The 19,407-nt window shown below is 34.6% G+C and overlaps 1 protein-coding gene across 1 annotated transcript in view; it reads right to left on the bottom strand.

The window, feature by feature from the left end:
- Positions 1 to 19,407, bottom strand: part of TBC1D12 (TBC1 domain family member 12) — an 89,253-nt gene that overhangs the window by 25,422 nt on the left and 44,424 nt on the right. The window contains exon 3 of the mRNA XM_007471587.1: positions 806 to 921. Coding sequence (XP_007471649.1) covers positions 806 to 921 — 116 coding nt within the window. The remainder of the gene's footprint in view (positions 1 to 805; positions 922 to 19,407) is intronic.

Below are 19,407 nucleotides of genomic sequence, written 5' to 3'. Positions count from 1 at the left end.
AAAAAAAAAAAAAAAAAAAAAAAAAGGCAAAAAGGACAAATACATCCTAAGTGCATATTAAATGTCAAGGAAAGAAAAATAACTGCTCTATCACGTGACGATAAGGCGGGGGGGGGGTGTACTGGCAAAATAAGTGAAAAGGATTAAGCAGTACAAACCTCCAGTTATATAATAAATAAGCCACAACGATGTAATATGCAGCATAAGGAATATGGTCAATAATATTGCAATAACTTTGTATCGGGAAAGATGGTTACTAGACTTATTGTGATCATTTCACAATGTATGTAAATGTCAAATCATTATGTAGTAGTATGAGTAGACAAAAATATACTTATGCGGCGACTTTTCCAATTTTCAGTTTGTATTATTAAATCTGTATCGTTAAAGATATTATGCTATAATGCAGAATATATACAATTCATACATTAATTTGGTGAAAAGATGAGTTAGACAAAAAAGTCACTTTTTTTCCCCTGAAACATAATACTGTACATCAACCATGTTTCAATTAAAAGAAAAGAAGATAAGGCAGAGAAAGGTTGAAATAGGAACAGATATAAAAAGCCAAGATTTTACGTTTCATACACTGGGTCATAGAGATTTCTAGAAAATATGCATAAAGCTTGGAGATCAACAATTCTTCCCTATTAGTGTTAGGATTCATCTTTGGGATTAAAAATAATTTTCCCTAACAAACCCATTTCTTTATCTAATTTCTTGGTATCTTTTAAATGAAATAATAATAAGAAAAATTAAAGTTTAAAATTCAAACAGTGTGCCTGATGATCACTAAAATACTTACGATGGTCGATCCTCAAGAATCAGGGCAGTGGTAGAGAGTGGCTCAAATTCAAAATTCTTTCGTCTTGAAGACTGAGGTGGTGGTTTACAGGTTCTCCCTGTTCGTGCTTCATATTCCTAGAGTAGACAAAAATATACATATGCAGAAACTAACTTTTCCAATTTGCAGTTTGCATTATTAAATCTGTATCATTAAAGATATTATGCTATAACAAGGTACACAATTCATACATTAATTTGGTAAAAAGATCAGGTAGACAAAAAAAAGTCACTTTTTTCCCCCTGAAGCAATATAAACTATGAATTTATATTATATGTAAAGTATGAAAGTATGTTCAAAGAGGAGAAGGTATAAATGTACTAGATTAATTAGGTAAGGTTTTAGAAAGATATTCCTGCTTACTTTCTATGGTATCAGTTATCCAAGTCCAGCTTTTAATAATCTACAGCAGATAAGCCTACTTTCTAAACATTCAGCCAAGATCAATGATGGAAATGTTGACACAAGAAATAGGTAATCCTGCTGTAATGCTCTGAAGATCTCTCTCAAGGGTGACACTAAACCTCTAATCAAACACTGGTTTTGGATTTCAACCTACTCTGAATCTAACTACTATAAATCTACCTACTTACTCTAAATTGAAACAATAATTCACCAACATATCTTATCCAAAAATACAGCCAAGGACTGTCAAATACTTCACTAAAATTAAAAGACTATTACTACAGTATTTTTCCCATTCAACTGAATTGATAATTCTCTTAAAAGAAGTGAAGTTAATTTAACATGATATGTTTTTGGTGAACACATTTAAATTTCCACATTTGAGCATTTTTTTCATAAATGTTCATAAGCTTCTGCTGAAATTTATTTCTAGAAATTTGCAAAATATCAGTAACAAGATTATGGCTTGTAATTTCCAGAACCCACATTTTCCCCTTTCTAAAAAAAAAAAAAGGTCAAGCTAATGTTTGATCATCTCCAGATAACAAATATATTTGCCATGACATTCTCAAAGATTACTCAGTGATTTCATGAGTAAATATGCGAGCCCACTGGCTTCTAGAGAAGACATTAATTTAAATGAAGAAAATTAAATTCACTTAAAAGTGGTCAAATGTTTCAATTACTAACTAGCTGCTTTCCTACCATGGCCTATAATTCTTTTAATATTATTATCTCTTCTAACTCAAAGACTGTTTCTCCCTACCGAATCTGACAGTTGCAAAATATGAACTGCTGATTCCACCCCTCTTAAAAATCTGATAATCTTGTTGAAGATTCATCTTATTTGATATCACATTAAAAAACAGTTTATGTTGTCTTAGTCATTTTCTATAAACTTCAAGCTTACTTTATGGTTCCTGCCACTGTTTATAATGGTTTGTACTATTGTTTTATAACTGTCTTTAGTTTTACATCTCCCTTTCCATCTACTAAATCTATGCTGTTAATTTGAGAGTTCCTTTGCATGACTGCATTGGATTTTTAGAGACTTCTTTCTCAAATTATTTAGAACTGTGTATGTTCATTTTTATTAATTCCCATTTCAAAGAACTGCATAGCCTTTCAGTGTCAAAAGCCATGGGGTCACTCATTTCTTTTTCTCTTTCGAAATTTTCTTTCCTAATATCTAGGATATACATGTAATTATGATCAATGTGTCTTTTCTTCATTACAAACTCAAGTATAACAAATCCCTGTTTCTGCTAATGTTTTTCTTATTAAAAACCATAGATGCTAAATACATATGAGGTTTGTTATCACTTAAACAGCACTTTGTTTTCCTACAATGTGACCAGGTCTCACTGCCAGACAGGATGCAATGAATACTATCCAATAAAGCATGTTCCATGCAAACAAATGCCAGTACATAGACAGCAAAATAAAACTCCTTTTTCTTTTTGAATTTTATTTATTTTTTTATACAGCAGGTTCTTATTAGTTATCTATTTTACACATATTAGTGTATATATGTCAATCCCAATCTCCCAATTCATCCCACCCCCCAAAAAACTTCTAAATCAATATATTAATAACAGCTAGCATTTACTGTCACAATGTACCATGCACTGTTTTAAACACTTAACACATTTAATCCTTGAAACAACCTTGTGAGGCACCTAACTCACAGTAGAGGAAACTGAGGCACAAAGATGTGCAGTCACTTGCCAAAGGTCATAAACTGCAGGCAGGGTAGGCTCCAGAGCTTGGCCTTTTAATGATCTATTATCTTACTATGTATTAGCAGACAGTCAAGTAACCATCTATGACAATTTAAAATAATGAGATAGATGAAATCATTCAGTGAGAGGCTGATAGGGAACTTTAAAATGGGAAGATCAAGCTAACAATACCTCAATCACTGATCCATCTAAACATTATTTTAAAAGACCAGCAGATAGTATGTGTTTCCTGATGCAATATGAAGTACATAACATCATTCTTGAAGTATTCTTGCTAAAAGAAGAATCAAACAAATATGATTAAGCCTATAGAACTGTACTCTCCAATATGGTAGTCAAAAGAAGTGATAACTGGGCTTCCCTGGTGGCGCAGTGGTTGAGAGTCCGCCTGCCAATGCAGGGGATGCGGGTTTGTGCCCCGGTCCGGGAGGATCCCACATGCCGCGGAGCGGCTGGGCCTGTGATCCATGGCCGCTGGGCCTGCGCGTCCGGAGCCTGTGCTCCGTGGCGGGAGAGGGCACAGTGGTGGGAGGCTCGCGTACCGCAAAAAAAAAAAAAAAAAAAAGAAGTGATAACCAAATAAGTCATATATGCTCAAGTTTACATAGAAAAATATCAAGGAATTTGAACTATAAGGGGTTTTCCTCTGGAGGGTTAGACTAGAAATGAAGTGCATTTGTCTTACTTTAAACTATTCAGTACTGTTTGACTTTTCTTACAAGAAATAAAGTAGCTTGTTTGTAAGATAGATCATTTCATAGTCATGGTGGATAACTCACAAAGATTTTACTGAAGAGTTGGGATCAGAACTGGGGCAAAAATAATAGGTATTAATTACATAGACAGAAAGGATTGGAAAGAATATGCCAAGGGGAGCAAGCAAAGGCATGGATTAGGGAAACACATTAATCTCACTGAATACGAAAAAGGATGAGAAATAAAGTATAGGCTAAATTATGGGGCCTTTCACTGGCAAAAATATTTGGAATTCATGATGAACAAAATGGAGAGCCACTGAAAGTCTGAACAAAAAATGAAAAGTCTTTTATTAAAAATTAACTAAATAAGTACACATTTAATAAGAAAGGCAAGACAAAAGTACATAAATATCATTTATTTATGTATCTAACTTACAAATGAGCTTTATACAGAATTGTCACTCAAATATTTTTCACATGAGGAAAGAAGTTGTATTCTAGTATTTTCTGTCACAGATGTTTAGCATAAAAATGCTTTAAATTTCTAGAGAATAATTATTTTAAAAGCTTAAAACATGATATCAATCCATACTTATCTGAAAGTAGGATAGATTTATACATCTTTAATGACTTAAATATTTGCCAAATAACTTAAGGTGCTCTTCTAACATGATTAAAATTACAAATTATATTAGAAATAGTAAAATATCAGTATTTTCAAAATTAATCACAAAGTGATATCAAATACATTTAGGCAAATGTATCAGACTACAGGACTAATACTCCATATATTTAGCTAACTGCGGTCTCTGTTTGACCAAGAGGCTCACAGCGCCAATCAGAGACTCCACTTCTCTACTACTCTCTCAGCTATGCCCTCCTCCATGTGTGGGCTTCATCTGCAGGTTGGCTTGCTGCTCAGAGAAATGACTGTAGCAAAGCCAGCTGTCACATCCTCATAGCATAACTTTCAAAGATTCTCTAGTTGCTCTTCTAATAATAACTCTCACAAAATACAAAGAAAGCATCCTTCCTGGAAGGTCCCAGGAAACACCCCATTCAACACGCAATCACAATGACCTGAAAAATAAGCTTTATCAATGAGCTAAAGTTAATTAGGGCCTATCCCTATAGGTGAGGAAAATCACATAATTCTTAAATGAGTCGAAGGCAATAGAGAGAGAAAATAGTGTTCAAGTTATTGATAAGTAGTTGATATACATAATAAGACTTCATTTAAAAATACAACCAAATAATATCTCATGGGAGAAATTCCTGAAGTTATTTTCACTTTAAATCCATGTGGGTCATGTCATAAAAATCCCCTGTATATTCCTTCCATAGAAGTTTAATAAAGAACAAAAAATTGATAATTTTATAAGTTATAAAGAAACTTTACAATATTAAAAAGCAGTTGGAAATATCATAGTCCAAGGAAATCTGTAAATAATGCTAGCTATAGCAAATCACTGTTTGAAAATATCACATCGATCTACCACATTTCCTGCCAACAAAGGTCAGTTGTTGTTGTTTGGTTGGTTTTTGTTTTGGCCATGTCGCGCAGCATGTGTGGTCTTAGTTTCCTAACCAGAGATTGAACCCAGGCCCTCGGCAGTGAAAGCGCATAGTACTAATCTCTGGACCCCCAGGGAATTCCAAAGGTCGGTTTTAACTGACTTATTTTCATGAGTTGTTGGGAGCTACCTACCAAAGGTTAAGAGGCATTTAGTTTTTCTTTTAACTTAGGGAACATATTTCTATGGGGTATTGTAATGAAGCCTGTGTATTTTTTTAATTTAACTTATTCTTCATCTTCCACTCAAAATATTGTTCTATGGAATGTTTACTTTAACTGGGGTAACTAGAACAGAAGGTGAAACCAGCACTAGGGGCAGGCTGGCAAATAATCTGCAGGATAATTTATTCTAGCTACTGTAAGAAAATTTGAGTCAAACAGGCCATTAATTCTAAGTCTGATCAAAAGATGGTAGGCCAATTGCTGTCATCTCCACAAGCATAAAGTAGAAAAAATTACAATTCCAAGGTGAAGAAATACTGGATTCACATAAACGAAAAAGATGTTTTTCCTCAAAATAATCTCTTAGAACAGAAGAAGCACATTTGCTTAACAACATCTCATTTTATGGGTGCTTTCTCTCTATTAATTTGAACAGCAAAGCACTATTTGGAGAAGGTGCATTATCCTGAAACTATCTCAGTCAACACTAGTTTGGAAGGTGACTTTTTTTAAAAATAATTTTTAAAAATAAATTTATTTATTTTATTTATTTATTTTTGGCTGCATTGGGTCTTCATTGCTGCGCACAAGCTTTCTCTAGTTGCAGCAAGTGGGGGCTACTCTTCGTTGTGCTGCATGGGCTTCTCACTGCTATGACTTCTTGTTGCAGAGCATGGGCTCTAGGCGTGTCGGCTTCAGTAGTTGTGGCACGCAGGCTCACTAGTTGTGGCTTGCAGGCTCTAGAGTGCAGGCTCAGTAGTGTGGTGCACGGGCTTGGCTGCTCCGTAGCATGTGGGATCTTCCCGGACCAGGGCTCGAACCCATGTCTCCTGTATTGGTAGGCAGATTCTTAACCACTGCACCACCAGGGAAGCCCCTGGAAGGTGATTTTTTTTTAAATAGGTTTTTTTGTTGTGGCTTTGTCAAATTGGAGAAGGAAAGGAAGAAAATGGACACAAAGTAATGAAGGATTCCCGGAGGTATAACCATTCAGTTGCAAACTATCATAAAGAGCCTTTTAAACATTACCTTAAAAAACAATACAGGAAGAGATTAGGTTGTAGAGATCATAATTTTATACTTATAGAACAAATAAAAGAAAAAATGTAATGCATCTGGAAACCTGTGGCTTGAGACAAAATTTTAGTAACAAGATAATACACTTAAAAAGCACTATATCTCCTACGACTTTGACGAAAATGAAGATGATGTACTCTGGGGTTAAAGACCACAAAAGTGGTCAGTGATGCTGAACATACTGACATCAAAGATGTATGCAAACAGATCTGAATAAAAAGACACTATTTCTTAATATATTATTATATATGTGAATTGAATATGTAATTAGAAACAAGTAAGTATTTGGTTTTCATCTACATTCCTAAAACTAATATATACATGTTGGACAAAAAAATTCTTCAGAAAGATAGGTAGATTCCCACTTGGTGGACTGGGTAATTCATACCAACTTTCTTGATGAAAACAACCTCTGGGATCCCAAAGGGGTAACAAACAAGGTGAGCCTATCGATCATCCCATTATTATGCATGGGGGCAGTTCTGGACATCCAGTGCAGGAAGGGAAAACTTGAAGAAAGCCTGGCTGTTAGTTGGAATGGTCAAGGGGGGCCAGAATTTGTGGGCCAGAGTAGCATAAAAGCACTCCATTGAGAAAGAGCTCCAGAAATCTGCACAGGAGTCCTCTTGAGTCTTTAGCTGAATACCAAACTGCACATGTGTAAGGCGAAACACTACAAGGCTGGGCGAAAAACGACTTCTGGGGAAAGAACAATTACTGTGGATGGTAAGCAAAACAGTTTCCAGAGCTCACCCATGGCTGAGAAGTATTCATATTCCCACCAACCAGAATGGAAAGTCTTCACTGAATACATAGGATATTCAGGAGAGACCTGAATGTTCAGACTCACCTGAAACTATGCAAGTCAGAAGACAATGGAAAAACCTTTAAATTGCTGGAAGAAAAAAATAATAATAATAATGGGGGAAAAAGCCTGTTGATTTATGATCCTATACCAAAAAAATATATCTATCTTTGAAAAATAAAAGCACAATAAAAATGTTTTCAGACAAACAAAACCTGAGAGAATCTGTTGTCAGTGGACCTGCTCTATATGTTAAAGGAAATCTTTCAGGCAGAAAGAATACATCATATGAAAACATGAATCTACACAAAGAAATAAAAAGCACCAAAAATAGTAAATATGGAAAACATTTCTTAGAAAAGACATAAATAAGAGACAAAAATATAAAAGCCATTTTTAAAAGGATATCTGACTACTTAAAGCAAAAATAATACCAGTTTATTGAGGGGCTTACAGCACAAAATCAGAAGGGAGAGAAATGTAAGGTTATTACATTATGCTCAAAGTGGTATAACATTATTTGAGCATAGATTGTGATAAAGATAAATATCATAAGCCCTACTGCAGCAGTTCTCAACAGTGTCCCAGAGATGGTTTCATGAGGTTTGAAAAGTCAAAACTATAGTCCTAATAGTGCTAATAGTTTGTCAATGTGTTGACATTAGCACTAATTTTGCTAAAGCAATACTGAGTAAAACTGTTGATGCCCTAGCACAAATCAAGGCAGAGACACCAAACTGTACTACTAATCACTGTGTTCTTCATGACATGCACTCACAGTTTAAAAAAAGAAAGGGGGGGGAGGGGGGAAGGGATGGCCAGTTTCACTTTTTAAGTGAATTAATAAATATTTCATCCTTTCAGTTTTAATTCTGGGTACAGTAGTAATTGACAGACAATCCCCATAAACAAGAACTCTTTGAGATCCTTCATACCCAGAATCCAAAGCAGCTGTAAAAATAAAACGTTTTAGAACTGTTGGCCAAGAGCAACCACTGAAAAACTAAAACAAAGGTATATTGAATAAGCTAACAGTGGAGATAAAATGGAGTACTAAAAACTCATTTAATCCAAAAGAGGACAGGAAATGAGATAAAAAGAAACAAAGACCAGATGGGACAATTTGAAAAGAAGTAGGAAGATAGTAAATTTAAAACAAGTCATACCAATAAATGACACTCCATTTAAGAAGAAGAGAGTATTAGACTGCCTACATAGACCCAAATATAAGCTACATACAAAAAAAAAACCACTTTAAATATGAAGATGGATAAAAAGTAAATGGATAGAAGAATAAATATCACGTAAACACTAAGTGAAAGCAAACTTCAGTGGCTAAATTAAAGTTAGACAAAAACTTCATAATAAGAACCATTACCAGGGCAAAGAAGACATTACATCAATGGTAAAAAAGTCAATTCATCTAGAAGACATAAATACGAAGCTTCAAAACAAAAAGAGAAAAAAAAAGCAAAAGGAGAAATAGCCTAGTAGATTATGGTGGACACTTTATTACTCCTCTTTCAGTAATTCACAGAACAAACAGAAAATCAGCAAAATTATACAAGACTTGAACAATACTATCATCTAACATGACCTAATTGACATTTATACAACACTAACCCAACATCAGCAGAATACACACATTCGTTTCAAGGACACAAGGCACATTCCCTAAGACAAGCTATATTTAGGACATAAAATAAGTCTCAATATATTGAAAAAGACTAAAATTTCATAATGAATACTGTATGAGCATAATGGAATTAAATTAGAAATTATTTACAGAAACATCTGGGAAAATTCTAAAATATTTGAAAATTAAAACAACACACTTCCAAAGAATCATGACAAAAGAAATAACAGAGAAAACATTTTGAATCGAATGAAAATGAAAATTCTGAAACTTGTAAAATGCAGCTAAAGCATAGTTAGAGGGAAATGTATAGCTTAATCCACATATTAAAAAGATAAAAGGTCTAAAATCAATGATCCACCTTAAAATACTAGAAAAAACAAATTCAAACCAAGAGGAAAGTAAATAATAAAGACCAAAAATAAATGAGATAGAAACAGAGAAAGAGGTAAAAATCAGTGAAACAAAAGAGGTATACGTTTTTAAAGATCAGTAAAACTGATAACTTCTGGCAAAACTGATCAAGAAAAAAGAAGACACAATTTCTAAAATCAGGAATGTATGAAAGATAATCTGTATCCATATCACATAACCAGTAGACATTAAAAGGATAAAAAGAGAATATTATTAACAATTTTTTCCAATAAATCCAACAACAGAGGTGAAATGTAAAAATCTCTTAAAAGATGTAAGTTAACCAAGTCTGACTCAAGAAAAAATAGAAACAAAAATAAACTCAAAATGGGTTAAAGACCTAAATGTAAGGCCAGACACTATAAAACTCTTGGAGGAAAACATAGGCAGAACACTCTATGACATAAATCACAGCAAGATCCTTTTTGACCCACCTCCTAGAGATATGGAAATAAAGACAAAAATAAACAAATGGGACCTAATGAAACTTAAAAGCTTTTGCACAGGAAGGAAAAGGAAACCATAAACAAGACGAAAAGACTACCCTCAGAATGGGAGAAAATATTTGCAAACGAAGCAACTGACAAAGGATTAATCTCCAAAATATACAAGCAGCCCATGCAGTTCAATATCAAAAAAACAAACAACCCAATCCAAAAATGGGCAGAAGACCTAAATAGACATTTCTCCAAAGAAGACATACAGATGGCCAACAAACACATGAAAAGATGCTCAACATCACTAAACATTAGAGAAATGCAAATCAAAACCACAATGAGTTATCACCTCACACGGGTCAGAATGGCCATCATCAACAAATCTAGAAACAATAAATGCTGGAGGGGGTGTAGAGAAAAGGGAACCCTCCTGCACTGTTGGTGGGAATGTAAATTGACAGCCACTATGGAGAACACTATGGAGGTTCCTTAAAAAACTAAAAATAGAACTACCATATGACCAAGCAATCGCACTCCTGGGCATATACCCTAAGAAAACCATAATTCAAAAAGATACACGTACCACAATGTTCATTGTAGCACAGTTTACAATAGCCAGGACATGGAAACAACCTAAATGTCCATCAACAGATGAATGGATAAAGAAGATGTGGCACATATACAATGGAATATTACTCTGCCATAAAAAGGAACAAAATTGAGTTACTTGTAGTGAGGTGGATGGACCTAGAGTCTGTCATACAGAGTGAAGTAAGTCATAAAGAGAAAAACAAATACCGTATGCTAACGCATACGCATATATGGAATCTAAAAAAACAGTACTGATGAGCCTAGTGGCAGGGCAGGAATAAAGATGCAGATGTAGAGAACAGACTTGAGGATGCAGGCGGGGGATGGGAAGCTGGGACAAAGTGAGACAGCAGCATTGACTTATATACACTACCAAATGTGAAATGGATGGCTAGTGGGCAGATCAACTCGACGCTTTGTGACGACCTAGAGGGCTGGGATAGGGAGAGTGGGAAGGGGGCTCAAGAGGGAGGGGATATATGTATACATATAGCTGATTCACTTTGTTCTATAGCAGAAACTAACACAACATTGTAAAGCAATTATACTCCAATCAAGATGTGGGAAAAAAAAGAAAAAATAGAAAATGTCATACCCCTATATCAATTAAAATATTAAATTTATAATTAAAAAGCTATTCAACAATAACAACGAAAGCCCCTACATACTCGTTTTTTTAAAAAATATTTATTTATTTGGCTACACCGGGTCTTAGTTGTGGCAGGCAGGAGCTTCGTTGTAGCATGCAGTATCTTTTTTTTTTTTTTTAGGTGCAGCATGCGGGATCTTCAGGATCTTCACTGCGGCATGCGGGATCTACTTCCCTGATCAGGGATCAAAATTGGACCCCCTGCATTAGAAGCGTGGAGTCTTAACCACTGGACCACCAGGGAAGTCTCCCCTGCATACTTGGTTTATGTCAGTAATTCTCAATTGGGGTAGACTTTGGCCCCAGGGAATATGTGGCAACATCTAGAGACATTTTTGGTTGGCACAACTGTGAGGGGATGCTACTGGCATCTACTGGGCAGAGGCCAGGGATGCTGCTAAATCCTTCACTGCAGAGGAAAGGCCCCCAAGAACAAAAATTACAAGAGCTAAAATATCAATAGCACTGAGGTTGAGAAATCTTGGCTTAGATAATTTCACTGTCAAGTTTCATCAAACATTTAAGGAAGAAAAAATACTAATTCTACACAAATTCTTTTAGAATGGAGACGAAGAAAATAACTCTCAATTCATTCAATGATGTCAGCATTATCCCAATACCAAAATCAGACAAAGATATTAAAAGAAAATTACAGACCATTATCTCAAATGAAAATGGAAGCAAAAATCCTTAACAAAGTATTAGCATTTCAACTTCTGTTTTCTGCTCCAGCACGTAAGAAGCTTAAAAGCTGCCGACCCACTCCAATAAGTAAAAAGCTGAACAAACTAAAAAAATCAACAACTCTTCTTAGATTCCTCAGAGAAATGAGGTCACAGGGCAAACTGCTGCCCCCAAATTAGAGAAATAGACAGGTGGATATAGAGAATCACAACTTACCAGAGCAGAAACCTATGAAGAAACCTCTGTGGGAATCAATGCCAGGGTAGGAAAACCTGAACTGTAATTGACAAATTGCTAGAGGCTCAATGTCAGACAGGTCTGAGTGCTAAGACTCCAAGAGATCCCAGACCCCACATACTTTTGCAAGTTTTACCTCCAGGAACTCTATCAGGTAGGTACTCACAGCGCATGTCAGAGAAAAATCTCCTTGTGCTTCCAGCAGTAGGAGGGGAAAAGGAACTTTTTTTTTTTAAAGATTTAATTTTATTTATTTTTGGCTGCGTTGGGTCTTCATTGCTGCATGTGGGCTTTCTCTAGTTGCAGCAAGCAACTAGAGAGAAAATGGAGTAGAAGCATATTTGAAGGAATGATAACCAGGAATTTCTATACATTAGTGTCAACACCAAACCACAGATCATGAAGTTCAGAGCACAAAATTTGGCAGGAAACATGCCCAAATAACTATATGTAGGCATAACATATTTAAACTGCAGAAAATCAAAGATTGGAAAAAAATCTTGAAAGAAGCCAGAGGTGAAAAAAATTCCTTCCCTATACAAAAGCAAAGATAACAATTACATTCAACTTCTCAGAAACCATACAAGCAAGGAGAGAGTACAGAGAAATATTTAAAGTGTTGAGAGAAAAAATGCAAAACCCTCAAATTCTGTACCCTATGAAATTATCCTTCCAAAAAACAGAAGAAAAAAAGAATTTTCCAAACAAAAAATTGAGAGAATTTGTTGCCAATAGATCTGCCTTGCAAGATCTATTAGAGGAAGCTCTTCAGAGAGAGGGAAAATGACATCAGAAACTTTTATCTACATCTAGAAAGAAAACGCATCAGAAAGAAATACATGAAGGTAAAATAAAAATTTTACTTTTATTATTCTTAACTGATCCAACAGATAACAGTTTTTTCAAAATAATAACGATATATTCAGTTACATATGTGTGTGTGTGTGTGTGTATGTGTGACAGCATGCTCATGTATAAGTGAAATGAATGACAGCAAAGACACAAGGGATGGAAGGAAGGAATTAGGAATATTTTGTTATTATAAAGTACTTGCACTACACATGAAGTGGTAAATGTTATTTTAAAGTGGGCTTAGATTAGCTGTAAATGCATATTACAAACTCTAGGATGGAGGGAGGAAGGGAAAGGAGAGAGGGAGAGGGAAAGCAGACACAAACTACAAATATCATAAATGAAAGAGGGGACCTCACTACAGATGCGATGTACGTTAAAGTAATATTATGAACGATCAGATGCCCATAAATTTGATAACTTAGATGAAATGGATAAATTCCTTAAAGACACAATCTGTTAAAACTCACAGAAGAAAGAGACAATCTGAACAGTCCTGTTATCTATTTAAAAAATTGAATCAACAATTATACCCCCAATAAAGCTGGAAAAAATGAAAGGAAGAAGGGAGAAAGGGAGGGAGAGAAGGAGGGATGGAAGAAGGGAAAGAAGGAAGGAGGAAAGGAATTGTATTGATGATTAATTACCTTCCAAAAGAGAAAGCAGTTTGGCTCAGATGGCTTCACCAGCAAATTTTAAGAAACATTTAAGGAAGAAATTATACCAATTCCCTATGATCTCTTCCAGAAGATAGAAGCAGAGGAATACTTCCTAATTTAATCAATGAAGCCAGCATTACCCTAATATTAAAACAGGCAAAGACATTAAAAGAAAACTTACAGAACAATACCTTTCAGAAACATAGCTGCTAACATCCTCAATGGAATATTTGCAAATCGAATCAAATAATGTATAAAAAGGATTATAAACCATGACCAAGTGGGATTTATCCCATGTGTGCAAGGCTGGCTCAACATCTGACAATCAATTAATGTAATCCATCACATCAATAAGCTAAGAAAGAAAAATCACAAGACCATACCAATACAGAAAAAGCATTTGACAAAATTCAACTCATTCATGACAAAAACCCTCATTAAAGAAGGAATATAGGGGTACTTCTCAACTGGATAAAGAACATCTACAAAAAACCTATAGCTAATATTATATCTAATGGTGAGAAACTAAGTTTTCTAAGATCAGGAACAAGGCAAGGATGTCCCCTCCCGCCACTGCTTGTCAACACTGTATGGGAAGTCCTAGCTAATGCAACAAGACAAGGAAACACAAGGGATACTGATTGGAAAAGAAAACAATAAAACTGTTTTTGTTTTCAGATGCCATGACTTGTCTGTGTAGAAAATCTGAAAGAACAGTCAAAAAAAACTCCTGTAACTAATAAGCAATTATAGCAAGGTTGCAGGATATTAGGAAAGTCAATTGCTTTCCTATATACCAGCTACAAATAAATGGAATTTGAAATTTAAAACACATTAATATTTCCATTAGCATCCCCCCAAATGAAATACTTAGATACAAATCTGACAAAATATATACAATATCTACATGAGGAAAATTACAAAACTCAGATAAAAGCTACCAAAGAAGAACTAACTAAAGGAAGAGACAGTCCATGTTCATGGATAGGAAGAGTCAGTATTACCAAGATGTCAGTTCTTCCAAACTTGATCTACAAATTTAACACAATCCCAATCAAAATCCCAGCAACTTTGTGGATATTGACAAAGTGATTCTAAAGTTTATATGTAGAGGCAAAAGACCCAGAATAGCAAACTCAGTATTGAAGAAGAATAAAGTTGGAGGACTGACACTACCCGACTTCAAGACTTACTATAAAGCTACAGTAATCAATACAGGGCAGTGTTGACAAAATACTAGACAAATAAGTCAATGGAACAGAACAGACAGCCCAGAAACAGTTCCACATAAACACAGTCAACTGATCTTTGACAAAGGAGCAGAGGCAATAAAATGGAGCAAAGGTAGTCTTTTCAAAAAATGGCATGGAGCAAGTGGACATCCACACGCAAAAAAATGGATCTAGACATAGAACTTACACTCTTCACAGATATTAACTCAAAATGGATTACAGACCTAAATGTAAAACAAAAAACTATAAAACTATAGAAGACAGGAGAAAACCTAGATTACTTTTGGTATGGTGATGACTTTATTTAGATACAACACCAAAGGCACAATCCATGAAAGAAATAATTGAGAAGCAGGGCTTGATAAAAATTAAAAACCTCTACTCTGTGAAAGACACTGTCAAGAGAATGAGAAGACCAGATATGGACTGGGAGGAAATACTTGCAAAAGATACATCTGATAAAGGACTGTTACACTAAATATACAAAGAACTCTTAAAACTCTATTGAGTTCTATTTTCATTATTATAAGAAAATGAACGATCCAATTAAAAATGGCAAAAGATCAGAAAAGACACCTCAGTAAATAAGATATACAGATGACAAGTAAACATATGAAAATATGTTCTAATTCATGTTCATTCAGAATTGCAAATTAAAACAATCAGATATGACTACACACCTATTAAAATGGTCAAAATTCAAAACACTGACAGCACCAAATAGTGATGAAGATGTGGAACAACAGGAATGCTCATTCATTGCTGGTGGGAATGCAAAATGGTACAGTCACTTTGGAAGACAGTTTGGCTGTTTCTTACAAAATTAAAATACCATATGATTCAGCAACCAGCCTCCTTGGTAATTACCCTAAAGAAATGAAAACTTACACCCACAAAAATACTTACACACAGATGTTTATAGCAGCTTTATTCACTGTTGATAAAACTTGGAAGTAACCAAGATGTACTTCAAATTGTTTTCTACATATGATGTTTCAAATATTACATCTAGCACCCAAGCAAAGGTAACCAGGCACACACAGAGATAAAATAGCATCTGCTAACAAAAACTAGCAGAATCAATATTCAATATAAACAGACCTATAGAATTTCCAGACATTGGAATTATCAGACACAGGCTATAAAAACTATACTTACTATGTTTAAGGAGATAAAGGCCAAGCTTGAAATTTCAGCAGGGAACTGTAAACTGCAAAAAGTGATATAGCAGATTTGAAAAAGAAACAACCAGAAACACAAGAATTGAAAAACACAAAACTGACATTAAGAACTCAAAGTAAAGAGCTGAGGGATCTGTATTTTTAACACATTCCCTACATAATCCACTATGTTTGAGAACCAGAATCATAGACTACTAGAATAAATCTTAATGTCCTTGTTTGCAAACCCACTCTTTTCTAATTTAACTTCTACAATGCCTCCAGAATTTTTCCAGTATATGAATTTGATGCTTCAGTGCCTTATTTAAAAGTATTTTGGTTAAAACCCAACTTTCTAACCTTGTGGCTAATGACCTTCACCATCTACCCTACTTCCCTGAAATACTGACCTAAACTTGAGCTAAACAAGTCTGGTGCATTCCTCCTTGTTCATTCAATTTTCTCTATCTGGAATGGCTTTCCCCATCTTGTCTACCTGGTGAACTCCTACTAGTATACTTCATAACACAGAAACTGCATGTCATCCTAAGCAGAATTAATCACTCTTTCATCTCTACTCTCACACTTTGGTTCACAACTGTATTACAGCACTCACTACACTATATTAAAACCATATATGAACCCTCCCCCTCCTTCCCACAGTTATACTAGAATAACTGAAAGGCTAGGACTTATATTTATCTGTTTCCCAAGAACCTGAACCATGCTTATGGTATTATACACAGTCAATGTATGTTGAATAAATTACACATTCATTGAAATGAAAGCCAGACAATCTTCGAGAAGAATCTAGGATCAATTAAAGAATTTTGTCCTTCAAGTTCTGCTAGAGAAAAGGTTTAGAGCTTGCTAACACGAGGTCACAGAGTAAGTTGGTCACAGAATGGTATCCTACCACATTCTGATGCCTTGGGCTCTGTATCTAACGGGATTCACCAGAAAGAAGGTGTACTAGGAGGGAATGTGAGAAAAGATCAGTCTATCGGTTCAAACGGAGGGTGGCAGGAGTCTTTGAACAGCTTCTTGAAGTAAAATATGGAGTCTTGGGAGAAGAAAGAATAGAATAAGAGCTTCTCTTTTAAAGACAATGTAAAAGCCAAAATAGCCTGATACAGAGTATACAGAGTGACTCAACTTTTGAGTTTCAGTGGACAGTGAGAACACTCTTCCTAAAGGGGTTAGTGCTTTATTCTTTTTGTTTTCTTTACCTAATTTAACCTTCTTTCTTAAGGCTCACACTTCTCCCCTCTCCCCGAAGCACAGGCCCAGAGCTGTTATAAAGTCCTCTCTCAATCTCCAGACCACACAAATTAACATTTATGCAATAAATTTATTCATACATAGGAAAGACATAATAATTTATCATTAACTATAAATAAGGAACACACATGCGGCTAGAAGAGTAATTATTCACTACCTTTGCAAGGTGACAATACATTAGGTAAATAAAGGTGAAAAAACATGCAAGTGTGTTAACAGTTTTAAGGACTTGTCAAAAACACATTCTGAACATAGTCCAGCCCCTCCACAGTTTAACAATGAAGGAAGTAGTTCATTGACTGCAGTGCTCACTCAAAGTTTACACCAAAGGTATCCATATTTAAGCATAACTAAAACCAACAAACTGTTTTCAAGTATCCTAATGCTACATACACCAATAAAGTTAGTAACCAGAAAATTAAGCTCTACACTTGCAAAGTGTTATATATTTACTGCTCACAAAGCACATGTATTCTAGTCCTTTCCACAGCGCTATCGTTCCTGAAGTTAACAATTCCAAAATCAAAGGCTTAACTGAGCAGCGTGACCTCTCCTACTTTTAGACAATTTGAAATGCTCAGATTAAGAAATCAGTTAGTGCCTTAAAACTTTTTTCCTTGCCTGCCAAAAGATATCTGAAAGTGATTCAACCATGCAACTAAAACATCACTCAGAAAGACATGAGTGATGAAAAACATGAAATATCATCTAAGTACTCCAATCTAATTTCCTCATAATGAAAAAGATGCCAATATAAAAACAGTGCCAAACAAAAAAATCACTTTTACTGAAAAACTGTCAGTTTGACATAAATAGAGTATACTCAATCTAGTATGCAATCATGTTACAATTATACATAACATGGCGCATTTGAAATAATTCTCACTTGCAGTTTGGAGGTCATAAGACAAACTATGTAGCTGTATTCCAACTTCAGCCTATTAATTTAGAAAAACCAAAAACTTAGGTCAATTGAACTATAATATAACTGAAATACTATTTATAATTAATAGATGCAATTTTTAACATGGCTCACCAACTGGTTCAAATGGCCACAAGCAGGAATTTCACACCTGCAAGAGAACACATGTGATAATCCTCATAAAATAATATTATGAATATTCATGTGATTTGGGAATTGACTGTCAAATTAAATGCCAAACTTGAGTCGGTCTGACTTTGTTATTACCCTAAAATGATGTTTATGTTTCTTTACTGTTAACATGGAAAGCACTAAAATTGATCAGACCTTTAATAAAATTTACAAGAATAAAACTTTAAAAAATATTTAACCTACAAGTATCTTTCACTTTTGGACTTCATATATCTCTGAAAAATCTATAGGTACAAACCACATAAAGGCAAAAAAATTTAGTAATATTTTGTTCGTGGAAAAAAAATAACACCATATATGTAAAAATATATACACATGAAAATAAGTGTGTTTTCCATACAAAAATTGAATTTTAAAAGGCCTAAAAATATGAAGGGAAAGTAAAATGAGACCTATCACCCTATAATGTTTTATATTTTATAGAGAACATAATCGTGTTATTTGTGCAATTAACAATAGAGGAAAAAGATGGTAAGTCAAACACTACTTTACTCTATAGTTTGGTTTATAACCTTATAGGTGTCTTTCTACTAGAAAAAAATTCTGGCCCCCAAATATATACTCATCCTTAAGAATATGGCAACTCCTTTCTGAATATTTGCTTAATAAAATAATTATCCTATAAAATACTACTACTACTACTCTAATATTCTAACAAATTTTACTGTTTTGCCATTCAATAAGCAAGTGAGGCATCTTTAGGAAGGTCAAAGGAATCTATTTTTTCCTTAGTACTTCTAGCACTGCCTCACCGTTTCAGGCAGTTTTACACTGGAATACTAGCTATCTTCATTTTCCATAGCCTTAACAGCTTAAGACCTTATCCTAAAACATGACAGATGTGTCTTAACACTCTTCACGGCTTTACTCTTAACATCATTTTAAATTTCTCATTCCAAACATATAACACACATTTGAAAGGAGTAGATAGATGGTCAAGGATCTCAAATGTAGTATTATATTGATAATATTTTACAGAGTTTAGAAATCAGGGCTGTAAAAAAATGTTTTCCAGTGGGAACAGAGACAGAAAGTTATAACTTTACCATTACCAAAAAAAGAAAATCATGCCCACTTTTAAAATGACAATTGCAGTGAAGAGAACAGCAAAGTGAGACAAATGTGGAGTAGAGGACACAAACAGTAGGGAAA

The sequence above is a fragment of the Lipotes vexillifer genome, unplaced genomic scaffold, assembly GCF_000442215.2.
Source record: "Lipotes vexillifer unplaced genomic scaffold, Lipotes_vexillifer_v1.1 scaffold325, whole genome shotgun sequence".
NCBI classification, from domain to species: Eukaryota; Metazoa; Chordata; class Mammalia; order Artiodactyla; family Lipotidae; genus Lipotes; species Lipotes vexillifer.
The sequence above is the reverse complement of the archived record's forward strand: the minus strand, read 5'-3'. Positions and strand labels throughout refer to the sequence as shown.